At 46.8% G+C, this 13868-nt stretch overlaps 1 protein-coding gene across 1 annotated transcript in view; it reads left to right on the forward strand.

The window, feature by feature from the left end:
• Window positions 1-13868, forward strand: part of LOC136629122 (zinc finger protein 135-like) — a 489576-nt gene that overhangs the window by 74225 nt on the left and 401483 nt on the right. Inside the window, exon 7 of the mRNA XM_066605258.1 lies at window positions 13730-13853. Coding sequence (XP_066461355.1) covers window positions 13730-13853 — 124 coding nt within the window. The remainder of the gene's footprint in view (window positions 1-13729; window positions 13854-13868) is intronic.

Below are 13868 nucleotides of genomic sequence, written 5' to 3' on the forward strand. Positions count from 1 at the left end.
GATTATCGCTAACGTAAGACTCTCAGCTTCCTTAAAAATTGATTGCCTCTTCCGCTTTTTTCCGGTACTTCTGACCCATATCGGATCTACTCCCGCCCTATTGTGGGTTAAACAGGGGATTATCTCCATATATGTCTAGCGCTTTCCAGACCAATAGGCGATAAATTTCTCGCATGTTGTTCTGGGCCATGACAATCTCCCCGCCTGACTTAGATTTGCATACTGGTAGTGATACATTGTACACTGATCCCCCTACCTATATGTTTAAATTACAACTCTGACCATTAAAATTTATTATATTTGGGGTCCACATACTTAATATAATTAACATCCCAGAAACTATCACTACATGGGATATATATATATCTCGAGTTCCCTATCATGAGTAGTCCGTTTCTCACTACAACATAATGCAGATTTCACCATCATTGCCCCCTTTTAGGAGGCTAACGCCGGACATCGCGATCTTTATTATCTGTTGGATCTGAATTATGCCCCATTTGCTATCGGTTTTTACACACCGAGCATCTGGGGGCGGAGAGACAGCAATGCAACCACGCCCATGCTGTCTGTGTCTTTGTTATACCTCTTACCTGTATACTCCACCTACGGACTCAGTCTGCCAGTGACGATATCGCGCCGCCGCCCCCGTGGGTAAGCGGTGTGTATCGTGCGCGATGACGTCACTCCGCAACGGAGGATGCGTTCCAGCTTGGAACGCGGAAGCGTCAGTGTACCGTTCGAGGAGGCAGCGACAGAGCGGGTTTACCACTCATAGGCTGCCTAAGGGATGCACCTGTCATAGTACTCTCTCCGCCCACGGACACAGTATCCAATGGACGGCATTGGGGTGCCGTCCTCCCGTCCAATGGGAGCGTACGATACGTGATGACGTCACCAGGCAACGGTGCATGCGTTCCAGCATGGAACGCGGAAGTGCCGTATATTTGCCTATGCTGCCGATCGCAGCCCCCTATTAAAGAATCGCTAGGTTGTTGCAGATACTCGGCTAACAGCGCTAGGATCCGGACTACAATTTGTACCATAACAGATGACACAGGTAGTGGGGTAACGGATTGAATGCACTGCCAATTACCCTGACAAGTGCAGACCCGCCCCACTAGGGAACTCATTGGCTAACCATTGACAAGCCCCCGGAACTAGGAGGAGCTATATCCCTTTTTAATCCCTGCTGTGAGCTCTGGGACTTCATTGCCAGCCGCTCACCATCAGAGCCGCAGGCACTATATCTCTTCTCCTTTCTTCCTCCTGCAGCTTAACTCCCCCTACTAGTAGGGCTGCGCAGCCCTGTCCGGCATTCGGGGCAGCACTACTTATCTATTTTTGGCGCATTGGATGATTGATCCAACCCTATCAGACTACTCCTTACAGACCACAGGCTGTAATAGGGCACCGATCCAGTACTTATAGACTTGGATATACAGGTCTATGTGACTAGCCCTTTATTACTTTTTGGGGCACGACTCAGATCGCGCCTCTGAGGGAATCGTCCCTGGAGATTCCTTCTGAGAACGGTGAGTCGAGATATGCAACTTTTTCCTACTTGCCGGGAGACTCATATATGACAACCGGTCTCACTGCAATTAGTAAAGTTGCTAGCCATACACCTGTAGGCTTTCATCGGTCCGTTTGCTATCTTTATCCAGCAAAGCGACCCTTCACACTAAGTCTCTGAGCCGAGGGAATTAATAGGAGGAGAACTTTTGTTTTATTTCCTTCTAATAAAAACAAGGACTACCAACAAGGGTCTTATTCACTACAATAGGATTCATAGGGATTATCACATAGATTTTAGGGCAATTCTCGGCCCTGCTCCTGAAGAACCGCCCCAGACAGGGACGGAGAAACGCGTTGAGCTAATGTCCTATCCCTAAAGGAAATTAATTTTGAAATAGAGCTAATGTCTGAACGAATAGCCACGGAAGTGATCACGTTCCCCTGGAGCAATTATTCCGCTACTCCAAACTGATGAACGTTTGAGTGACCACTACAGTGACTATTCGAAATACGTACACTAAATACTGGAACAGTCACTCACTGTGTGAAATCAATACACAACTCTGAATTAATACGTTAACAAGTGCTGAAACACTGAAAGCCACCCTAGTAGTCACCTACCTGCTGAGTAATTATCTCATCCTCAAAGACATGAAAAGAATGCTTGAGTGAGCACTGAGCGACTACTCGGTTACTAACGTTGGAACACCTACATTTATATCTGAGTGATTATCCACTGTGGGGTATAATTCCCCCATTATTAACGTGAAAATATACGAACCACGAGTGACGATTTATCCAGTATGGTGTAACATAGACTTTTTGATCAACCATATGATCCTTATTGAAAATAGCGATAATAATGGTCGAGGGGTTTCCAGCTGTGAACTATTAACAGCCACGCTAGATCGGAAACCTAATATCTCCTTGACCTACTTCTTATTGTGATATACCGCTATAAACCAGTGACCCAGTCCCCTAATTCTGTCAATAGGGGTTAACCCGACTGGATACCTAAGGGGAATTTAGACCCTTACTCCATCCGGTCACTGAGTCACACAGTACGATCCATGTTGTCAGTCCACGTGTGTCAGTGTTTGTTATATGATTTATGTGGCCCTAATTTTAAACAAGTTATTAATAAAAGTTATCTATTTTAATTTTGTCTATATCTGTGAAGGGCATTTCTAAGGCTATATAGATTCGGAATACCACTGTGATTTTTTTTTTTTTTTTCACCTGTCACTATTATGTCACTACTGACACCACTATCTGATGTCACCTGTCACTATTATGTCACTACTGACACCACTATCTGATGTCACCTGTCACTATTATGTCACTACGGTCACCACTATCTGATGTCACCGGTCACTATTATGTCACTACAGTCACCACTATCTGATGTCACCGGTCACTATTCTGTCACTACTGTCACCACTATCTGATGTCACCGGTCACTATTCTGTCACTACTGTCACCACTATGTGATGTCACCTGTCACTATTCTGTCACCACTATCTGATGTCATCTGTCACTATTCTGTCACTACCGTCACCACTATCTTATGTCACCTGTCACTATTCTGTCACTACTGTCACCAGTATCTGATGTCACCAGTCACTATTATGTCACTACCGTCATTACTATCTGATGTCACCGGTCACTATTATGTCACTACCGTCACCACTATCTGATATCACCGGTCACTATTCTGTCACCACTGTCACCACTATCTGATGTCACCTGTCACTATTCTGTCACCACTATCTGATGTCACCTGTCACTATTCTGTCACCACTGTCACCACAATCTGATGTCACCTGTCACTATTCTGTCACCACTATCTGATGTCACCTGTCACTATTCTGTCACTACTGTCACCACTATGTGATGTCACCTGTCACTATTCTGTCACTACTGTCACCACTATGTGATGTCACCGGTCACTATTCTGTCACTACTGTCACCACTATCTGATGTCACCTGTCACTATTCTGTCACTACTGTCACCACTATCTCATGTCACTTGTCACTATTCTGTCACTACTGACACCACTATCTGATGTCACCTGTCACTATTATGTCACTACTGTCACCACTATCTGATGTCACTATTCTGTCACTATTCTGTCACTATTCTGTCACTACTGTCACCACTATCTGATGTCACCGGTCACTATTCTGTCACTACTGTCACCACTATCTGATGTCACCTGTCACTATTCTGTCACTACTGTCACCACTCTCTGATGTCACCTGTCACTATTCTGTCACTACTGTCACCACTATCTGATGTCACCGGTCACTATTCTGTCACTACTGTCACCACTATCTGATGTCACCAGTCACTATTCTGTCACTACCGTCACCACTATCTGATGTCACCTGTCACTATTCTGTCACTACTGCCACCACTATCTGATGTCACCGGTCACTATTCTGTCACTACCGTCACCACTATCTGATGTCACCTGTCACTATTCTGTCACTACTGCCACCACTATCTGATGTCACCGGTCACTATTCTGTCACTACCGTCACCACTATCTGATGTCACCGGTCACTATTCTGTCACTACTGTCACCACTATCTGATGTCACCTGTCACTATTATGTCACTACTGTCACCACTATCTGATGTCACCGGTCACTATTCTGTCACTACTGTCACCACTATCTGATGTCACCGGTCACTATTCTGTCACTACTGTCACCACTATCTGATGTCACCTGTCACTATTATGTCACTACCGTCACCACTATCTGATGTCACCTGTCACTATTCTGTCACTACCGTCACCACTATCTTATGTCACCTGTCACTATTCTGTCACTACTGTCACCACTATCTGATGTCACCTGTCACTATTCTGTCACTACCGTCACCACTATCTGATGTCACCTGTCACTATTCTGTCACTACTGTCACCACTATCTGATGTCACCGATCACTATTCTGTCACTACCGTCACCACTATCTGATGTCACCGGTCACTATTCTGTCACTACTGTCCCCACTATCTGATGTCACCGGTCACTATTCTGTAAACTTTGTTTTCCTTACAAGTTTGGTGGCTCATTCATTGCTCCCTCACACGGCCAGTCGTGCTTTTTCCGCGACAATTTGCAATTTCATCGCTACTGTTTACGATTTTCTTGCAGGTTTTTCTTGCGATAGACAATTGGAGTTTCTAATGCTAAAAACACAATGCATTGCATGAAAATTGCAAGTTCAGGTATTGCAGTGAGATAAAAGGAGGCTCCGTAGGTGAACCCAGAAAGCCTAAGGGTGACTACCCACTAGCGCTTGCGTTTGTTTTCTCCAGGTGTTTATGGGACTTTCTAATGTTAAAAACGCATCGTGGCAAAATCGCAATTTACAGCGAAATTGAGATTTTGCGCAGTGTGATTCTAACATTAACGAGTCCCATAGACCCCTGGAGAAAAAAAAACGCTGCGAATTTCGCAGTGAAAAAGAACTGTAGTCGGTAGTCACCCGTATACAGAGATGGTTCTTTTTTTAATTTTCTTCCTAGTGGAGAAATCTTTGGGAAAACGCCTTAAAAATGTTTCTAGCATGCTGGTTTATTTAGTCCAGGACAACGCCATCCAGATCTCATTATTATTATTATCATCATTGGGGTCTGTCCAGCGGCATGCGGGTTTGTTGTGTGTTGGATCCACCGGTTCCAGTATTTTAGTTGTTAAGCTTTGAGGTCAGAACCCTTCAGGAGGATTCTGCTGCCCGATGTCACGCATACATCCCAACACGCATGTACATTGTAGACATGTATATTGTGCTCTAAAACACTGCAGCGCTTCAGAGGAAACGCTGGAAAAAGCAGCCCTGAACTTGGAGTAGAGTCAGTGGGGCGGTCGCTGACAACTTCTCCCTGCTTGGGTCGGCTATCAGTCCAACTGATCCAGGTGAAGAGAAACCCGTGGGGACTTTGTGTTGCCTCTAATTTAGGCTTTATAAAACTTGCAAAACATGTCCCCTTTAAGAACTCTTTATGCCCTTAATGGGGTTGTCCCGCGCCGAAACTTTTTTTTTTTCATAGACGTTCAGCGCGGGACAAACCCAAGGGATGTGATAAAAAAAAAAAAAATTTACTTACCCGAATCCCGTCTCTGCAGCTTCTTTCTTCTTTGCAGCCAAGATGGCCGCCGGCATCTTCGCCCACGATGCACCGCGGGTCTTCTCCCATGGTGCACCGTGGGCTCTGTGCGGTCCATTGCCGATTCCAGCCTCCTGATTGGCTGGAATCGGCACACGTGACGGGTCGGAGCTACGCAATGATGCGTAGAAGGGGCGGAGCCAGAACGACGCTCGTGCCCAGACCAAAGAGAAGGGAGAAGACCCTTCTACGCAAGCGCGTCTAATCGGGAGATTAGACGCTGAAATTAGACGGCACCATGGCGACGGGGACGCCAGCAGCGGAGGGGGTAAGTGTATAACTTCTGTATGGCTCATATTTAATGCACGATGTATATTACAAAGTGCATTAATATGGCCATGCAGAAGTGTATAACCCCACTTGCTATCGCGGGACAACCTCTTTGATGCTGCAGGGCGTTAGCTTACATCCTGTGGATGGCGCATTTTTTCACCGAGGCAGAAACTGTCTATGTCAATGAAATCTACAGCCCATCACAGTAATAGAGTAATACTTTATTAATACTATTTAAAATCGGGCCTACACAAACAAAGTCCCATATATCACACTCATAGAATCTCTCATAGCCCACTGATTCTTTGAAGCCAAGTGACTCCAAGGATCTTAAACAGATTTCAAGTATTATTAGTCTAGATGTATGAAATAGATTGCTCTTAGATTAAGAGCTATGTCTGTCACGGCTATGAGAGAGTCGATATTCCTAATTGGAACTGTCAGTATCAAGGCAGAGATTGATAAGAGCTCTGCTAGATGTATTGGCTGAGGAACCTGTGGGACCTGTGCTGCTCTGGGGCTACGTGCCTAGATTGTGTCAGATACAGGTTCCCCAGCCACTGCTAACCCAAGTTTATTCAGTTCTGGTGGGGTCAGTTATAAGCCTCCAGTTAACCTATCAACTCCTGGTGATTGCTCTTATTAGCTCATATGTAAATACTAAAAGTCACCTTAGCTCTATCCCCCTAGTTTTGAGCTGTCAATATCGTGATCTTACATTGACATCACTACTTTAAGGTTCCTGATGAAATGTTGACATCAGGAACCAAAATTAAGAACCATTCATGAGGTGCTATTACCCAACCATAGCACTGGAACCAGAATTAAGAACCACTAATGAGGTGCTATTACCCAACCATAGCACTGCGGATAGGCCCCCTCTGTATTTTTACAGGGCAGTCCTTTGTTCTTAAGTTTAAGGGGGAACGATCAATCAACTTATTGGCCAAAGAAATGGTTTTCCAAAAAATCTAGAATCCTTTAAAGTGATGTGGGATAGTCAAGCACTCTCAGTTACCGTAGTCCCTCCTACACTTGATTTAGGCAACCCTTTATCTTGTCTGTAGGGGAGATTCTTCGATTAATCATCATTTTGAGTGTCACAGCATCCCACATACCATCTCCTCAATCACTTTGCAATTGATGGTTGAGGAATATCTTCCTTGGCCAATACATGTAGCAGAGCTCTTATTAATCTCTGCGTTTTTTTACATTGTTTCATATTTTTTTCATTCAGGTACCTACACGATTGATTCATCAAAGATGGAGAACGATAAAAACAAGATGGCAGAAAGTGTATTAAATCTCACGCTAGAGATATTCTTCCAGCTTACTGGGGAGGTGAGAGATTCTGATGATGTCACATCGCATCATTCTTATCTATGGTAATAACAGGTGATGTCACTGGAGAGGGGAGAGATTCTGATGATGTCACATTACATCATACTTATCTATGGTAATAACAGATGATGTCACTGGAGAGGGGAGAGATTCTGATGATGTCACATTACATCATTGTTATCTATGGTAATAGCAGATGATGTCATTGGAGAGGGGAGAGACTCTGATGATGTCACATTACATCATTCTTATCTATGGTAATAACTAGAGATGAGCGAGCACCACAATGCTCGGGTGTTTGTTGCTCGAGTCGACCTTTTTGGAATGCTTGAGAGCTCGTTTTGAGTAACGAACCCCATTGAAGTCTATGAGAGACTCAAACATTTTTCAAGCTGACCCATGCTCCGCATAGGGGAGGATGTGTTAATCACCTGAAAACATTAGAAAGTGATGGAAACACCACAAAAAACTATAGGGAACAGCAGGAGCAGCATATATGGATGCATCTGAGGCTCCCAGGTCGCACTATTAAGCCAAATTGTGGACAAGAGCCTTATGGTCACCCCCCCCCCCCCCCCCCCCCGCCCTAACAATTTGGTTGGGCCAGACCATAATCAGTATGGCACACGCGCTGGCACATCTTAGCTAAGCACAGCACTAGGTGCAACGAAGGCCAATCAACACCTGCGGAGGAAACCACTGCCTCTTCTCCTGTGTTACATGCTGGCATTGCTGTCCAATCCCCTCAGGGGGATTGGACAGCGTACTGAAATTTTTCCCAGCGCAGCAACACCACACTCATGTCTATTTATAAGTGCGTCTTGGATGAGGAGGAACAGGAGACACACACTGCAGAGGGTTGGCAGGGCCAGGCAGCGACCCTCTTTGAATTTGTGGGCGATAGCGCACAATGCTGATGAGAATTGCTCATAAATTAACGTATGATCAGAATTCCAATCCCGTGCCACCTCTGTGACAATATTGCGGCCATAAAGGAGATTCACATGCCAATACATCTCCCCAATTCAACAACACATTCTACAACAAAAGAACTGTTTTAAGCAGGAGGTGTCACAAACGTTGCCTCCACAGGTATACAGTGAAACTGTCAATGTCTCATGAAATTAGTTACGCTTCCTTTGATCGCTACAAGGACAGTGGAACACATGAAGAAATTTTAGTGGCCAAAGTAGGACAATTCATTCTGTCTAGGTGTCAGATAGCTGGACACTGCGCTGGGATACATTTGTGGACTCTATGGGCATATGATGCTGGAACCAGCACGTTTGCTGAACTGTAGTGGTGAACCTCTTCAAAATTGGTGGCGAGAACCTGGAGGCTGCCCTTCTGAAAAAAATTGTTTTGACAGAGGCTGGAGGCAGCCCTGGTAAAAAAAAATGTTTTTAAAGAGCCTATGGGGCCCTCTGAAGAATTGGCTGTTCAGCATTCTGACATGCTGTTTTAGGAGAAGGAGGAGGAGGAAGATCAAAGAAGGATAGACCAAGCTACTTCTATCTTCCACAACGAAACATTTTTTTACCTAGAGTATAGGCGAACCCTTGAAAGATTTGTGTACCAAGAGTAAAGGCGAACCCTTGAAACATTTGTGTACCAAAACTATAGGTGAACCCCTGACGACTTTGTTGACCAAGAATATAGGTTAACCCAAGAAACAATTACTTTACCAAGAGTATAGGTGAACCCCGGAAAAATTTGTTTACTAAGAGTATAGGCGAACCCCTTAAAAATTTGTGCACCAAGAGTATAGGTGTACCCCTGAAAAATTTGTTTACCCAGAGTGCATGTGAACCCCTGAAATTTTTTTTTAACATGGCGCTCTTACTTGGCTAATCTGCTAACAGAGCCTGGAGGCAGCCCTCCGAAAAAATTAGTTTTTACAGAGCCTTTTGTCCCTCTGAAGAATTGGCTGTTCAGCGTGCTGACATGCTGGATTAGGAGGAGGAGGAGGAGGAGGAGGAGGAGGAGGAGGAGGAGGAAGATCAGAGAAGGATAGGCCAAGCTACTTCTCCCTTTTTTGGGGTGATAGAGGGTGCATGGTTCTCCTGTACCAGCCTAAAGAATCTTTATGTTAAGCTGCTTTCCACCGGTGAAGAAGAGAAGTCTGGGGAAATCCAGCCTTTGTTCATCTTAATAAGTGTAAGCCTGTCGGCGCAGTCAGTTGAAAGGCGTGTACGCTTATTTGTGATAATCCCCCCCAGCAGCACTAAACACCCTCTCCGATAAGACGCTAGTGGCAGGGCAGGCCAGCACCTCCAAGGCGTACAGCGCAAGTTCATGCCACATGTCCAGCTTTGACACCCAATAGTTGTATGGATCAGAGGCATCACGGAGGATATTGGTACAGTCGGCTATGTACTCCCTCACCATCTTTTTAACACTGTTCCCGCCTACTCAGCCTAGACTGGGAAGTGGTGACACATTCTGCTGGGAAGCCATAAAACTGGAAAAGGCCTTGGAGAGTGTTCCCCTGCCTGCACTGGACATGCTGCCTGTTCCTGTCTCCTCTGCTAGTTGGCCCACTGAACTTCGTCCTCTACCACTAACGTTGTCAGATGGGAAGTATAGTATCAGCTTTTCCACCAGGGCCTTGTGGTATTGCATCACTCTCGTACTCCTTTCCTCTTTGGGAATGAGGGTGGAAAATTTCCCCTTATACCGTGGGTCAAGAAGGGTGAACACCCTGTAATCTGTGTTGGCCAGAGTGTGTCTAAGGTGAGGGTCACGGGAAAGACAGCTTAACATGAAGTCAGCCATGTGTACTGGAGTCCCAGTACGCAACACATCGCTGTCCTCACTAGGAGGATGACTCTCAGCCTCCTCCTCCTCTTCAGCCTGTACACGCTAAACCGATGTGAGGGAAGTAGCATGGGTACCCTCTGCAGTGTGGGCAGTGGTCTCTTCCCCCTCCTCCTCCAATACACGCTGAGAAACAGACGTGAGGGTGGTCTGGCTATCAAGCGATGTATTGTCATCCCCCATCTCCTGTTCTATCCGCAATGTGTCGGCCTTAATGCTTAGCAGTGACCTTCTCAGCAGGCAAAGCAGCGGGATGGTTACGCTGATAATGGCTGCATCACCGCTCACCATTTGCTTGACTCCTCAAAGTTTCCTAACACCTGACAGATGTCAGACATCCATGCCCACTCCCCTGTGAAGAAGTGCGGAGGCTGACTAGCACTCCGATGGGCATGTTGCAGCTGGTATTCGACAATGGCTCTATGCTGCTCGAAAACCCAGGTTAACGTGCAATGTTGAATTCAAGTGCTTGGGCACATCCACAACAGTCGGTGAACTGGCATCTGGAAGCGCTGTTGAAGTGTCCTGAGGGTGGCAGCATCTGTGATGGACTTTCTGAAATGTGCGCACATGCGATGCACCTTGCTGAGCAGCTCAGACAAATTGGGGTAGTTTTTAAGAAAGCGCTGAACCACTAGATTGAACATGTAGGCCAGGCATGGCACTGTGTTAGTCTGCCAAGCTGCAGAGCCGCCACCAGGTTACGCCCATTGTCACATACGACCATGCCTGGTTGGAGGTTCAGCGGCAAAAGTCACAGATCTGTCTGCTCCGTCAAACCCTGTAACAGATCTTGAGCAGTGTGCCTCTTGTCACCTAAGCTCAGGAGTTTCAGCATGGCCTGTTGACGCTTCCCCACAGCAGTGCTGCAGCGCCTCGAGTGCTTCAGCTACCGATTGAAGGTGACATGCTCACGGATGGTAATTGAGAGGAGATAGGGGGGGTTGGAGTAGGTGGCATAATAAGAGAAACCATGACCGAGGTAGGACCCGTAATCCTCGCTGTGGGTAGCACATGAGCGGACCCAGGCTCAGACTCTGTCCCAGCCGCCACTAGGTTAACCCAATGTGCGGTCAGGAAGATGTGGTGTCCCTGCCCACCAGCACTTGTCTACATGTCGGTGGTTAGTCGACTTTCCCAGTAACCGCATTGTTGAGGGCATGGTTGATATTCCGTGACATATGCTGGTCTACGGCAGGGATGGCACAGCGGGAAAAATAGTGGCGACTGGGGACTGAGTACCATGGTGTGGCCACCGCCATGAGGTTGTGGAAAGCCTCACTTTCGACCACCCTATATGGCAGCACCTCCAGGCTCAGCAGTTTGCTTATTTGTACATTTAGCGATTGTGCATGCGGGTGGATTGCCGAATATTTCCGCTTGCACTTGTGCTCTAAGGCTTCTGTAATGGACAGCTGAATGCTGCGCTGAGACACATTGGTGGAGGCAGCGGAGGACCGTGCAGCCGAAGGGGTGGAAGCAGGGCGGGAGACGCTCGTGCCTAGGTCCTGGGAGAGGGATTGAATCTCAGTGCCAGCATGTGAGATGCGGGAAGAGGCAGAGGTGTGACCTGCAGGCGGTGCGTTCCACCTTATCGAGTGCTTAGCAATCATATGCCTGCACATGTTGGTGGTGGTCAGGGTGGTAGTGGTGGCTCCCTTGCTCATCTTGGTTCACAACAGGTTGCACACCACTGTTCAACGGTCGTCCGCGCTCTCAGAAAAAAACATCCAGACCTTCGAACACCTACCCCTCTGCATGGAAGCTTGCCGCGAGGAGGTGCTGTGGGCAACAGTAGTGGGATTAGTTGCTCTGGCCCTGCCTCTCCCTCTGGCTACCTCACTGCCTCTTCCAACCTGTTCTGGTGCTGCAGTTGCTTTACCCTCAGAAGCACTGTCCTCAGTAGGCTTACCAACCCAGGTCTGATCAGTCACCTCATCATCCACCAGCTATTCCTCTGTCTCCTCAGTCTGCTCATCCCTCATGCTTAATGACCTAACAACCACCTTACTGACAGAAAACTGTGTTCCATCATCATGATCCACAAATACCTCCTGAGACACTACTTGGAAGTCCCCGCATTCATCACCCTGAGACTGTGAAATGTCCGAATTTTGGGCATTGGTCATGACCAACTCCTCAGGTGGCTCAATAACGTTTTTTTCCGACTCAGGGAAGGGACCCAAGAACAGTTCCTGGGAATCTGCCTGTTCAGAATCTCTCCTTTGCCGGGAGTGACCAGGCTGGGAGGAAAGAGGAGCAGCTGGAGGATTCAGAGGTCCAGTCCCTTGGCTAGCGTGAGTGGACTGCATGGAAGACTGTTGGATAAATTAGTGGACGCATTATCTGCTATCCACGTCATCAGCTGCTCGCACTGTTGTGCCTTTAATAATGGTCTACCACACGGACCTGCAAACTGTGACATGAAGCTAAGGAGCGTATGTACACGGCGTTCTACTTCTCCCTCAGCAGCAAGCACTGTTTCACACAGATAGTGTGCATTGACAGCACCCACACACGGGTATGTAGCGTTTACTTCCCCCGCCCAATTTTTCAATTTTTAAACAGTGTATACTGTTGTTAGATAGCGTGCATTGTCAGCACACACATGGGTATATAGCGTACGCTTTGAGCCCCCAAAAAATGAAGAAAAAGAAAAATGATAGGAGCTTTGTTAATTCCTATCTAGTCTCTGTACACCACAAGCAGTATACTGCATAAAACCGGTAACAGTATGCAGTATACAGCCGGGATGCTTGTGAATGGTTGGTGCACATTACTGCTCCCAGCCAGCCAAACTGCAGATGCACAAAAGAGGACTTGTAGTCCCAAAAAGGACTGTTGGGTTTTTGTACAGTGGATCCCTGCCTAAACACAACCTCTAACCTACTCTATCACTCTCCCTGATTAGCAGCAGCTCTGTCCCTGAACTCATCCAGCCTGCGTCTGAGGCGAGCATCAGGTGACCTGAGTTTTTATACTCGGTCACCTGTTCCGGCCAGCCTGTCACTGCTACAGACGTGCACAGGGTTGGCACGTCATAGCAGGAGGTGCCAAAGCCTTCCCTGCATGTTTATTGGCTAAAAAAGGCGCAAAACTTGGGGAGGAGAGGGTGAAATTTTCTCGAGCACCGCGTGGGGCTCTGCTTGAGTAACGAGAACATTGAATAGGCTAATGCTCATCTCTAGTAATAACACATGATATCACTGGAGAGCGGAGGGATTCTGATGATGTCACATTGCATTCTTATCTATGGTAATAACAGATGATGTCACTGGAGAGGTGATGGACTCTGGAAATGTCTGCAGTGATATTTATTAATGTCTCTCCATATACAGGATTACACAGTAGTGAAGAAGAGCTCTAGTGATGGCTGTCGGGCCCCTGTGTGTGATGGGTGGGGAAGACCCCGGAGCCCAATAATGGGACCCCCACCTCACCCCCTGATACATAAGGACATCAATGTACAGAAGATTCTAGAACTCACTAACAAGATGATTGAGCTACTGACTGGAGAGGTGACACTGCAGGGAATGCTGGGACATTATACAGCAACAGCACTGGAGGCTTCTGGGTAATGACTGTATATTGTGTTGTCAGGTCCCTATAAGGTGTCAGGATGTCGCTGTCTATTTCTCCATGGAGGAGTGGGAGTATTTAGAAGGACACAAGGATCTGTACAAGGACGCCATGATGGAGACCCGCCAGCCGCTCCCATCACCAGGTAATAGACAGGACT

This window comes from Eleutherodactylus coqui, chromosome 5, assembly GCF_035609145.1.
Source record: "Eleutherodactylus coqui strain aEleCoq1 chromosome 5, aEleCoq1.hap1, whole genome shotgun sequence".
Taxonomy (NCBI): domain Eukaryota; kingdom Metazoa; phylum Chordata; class Amphibia; order Anura; family Eleutherodactylidae; genus Eleutherodactylus; species Eleutherodactylus coqui.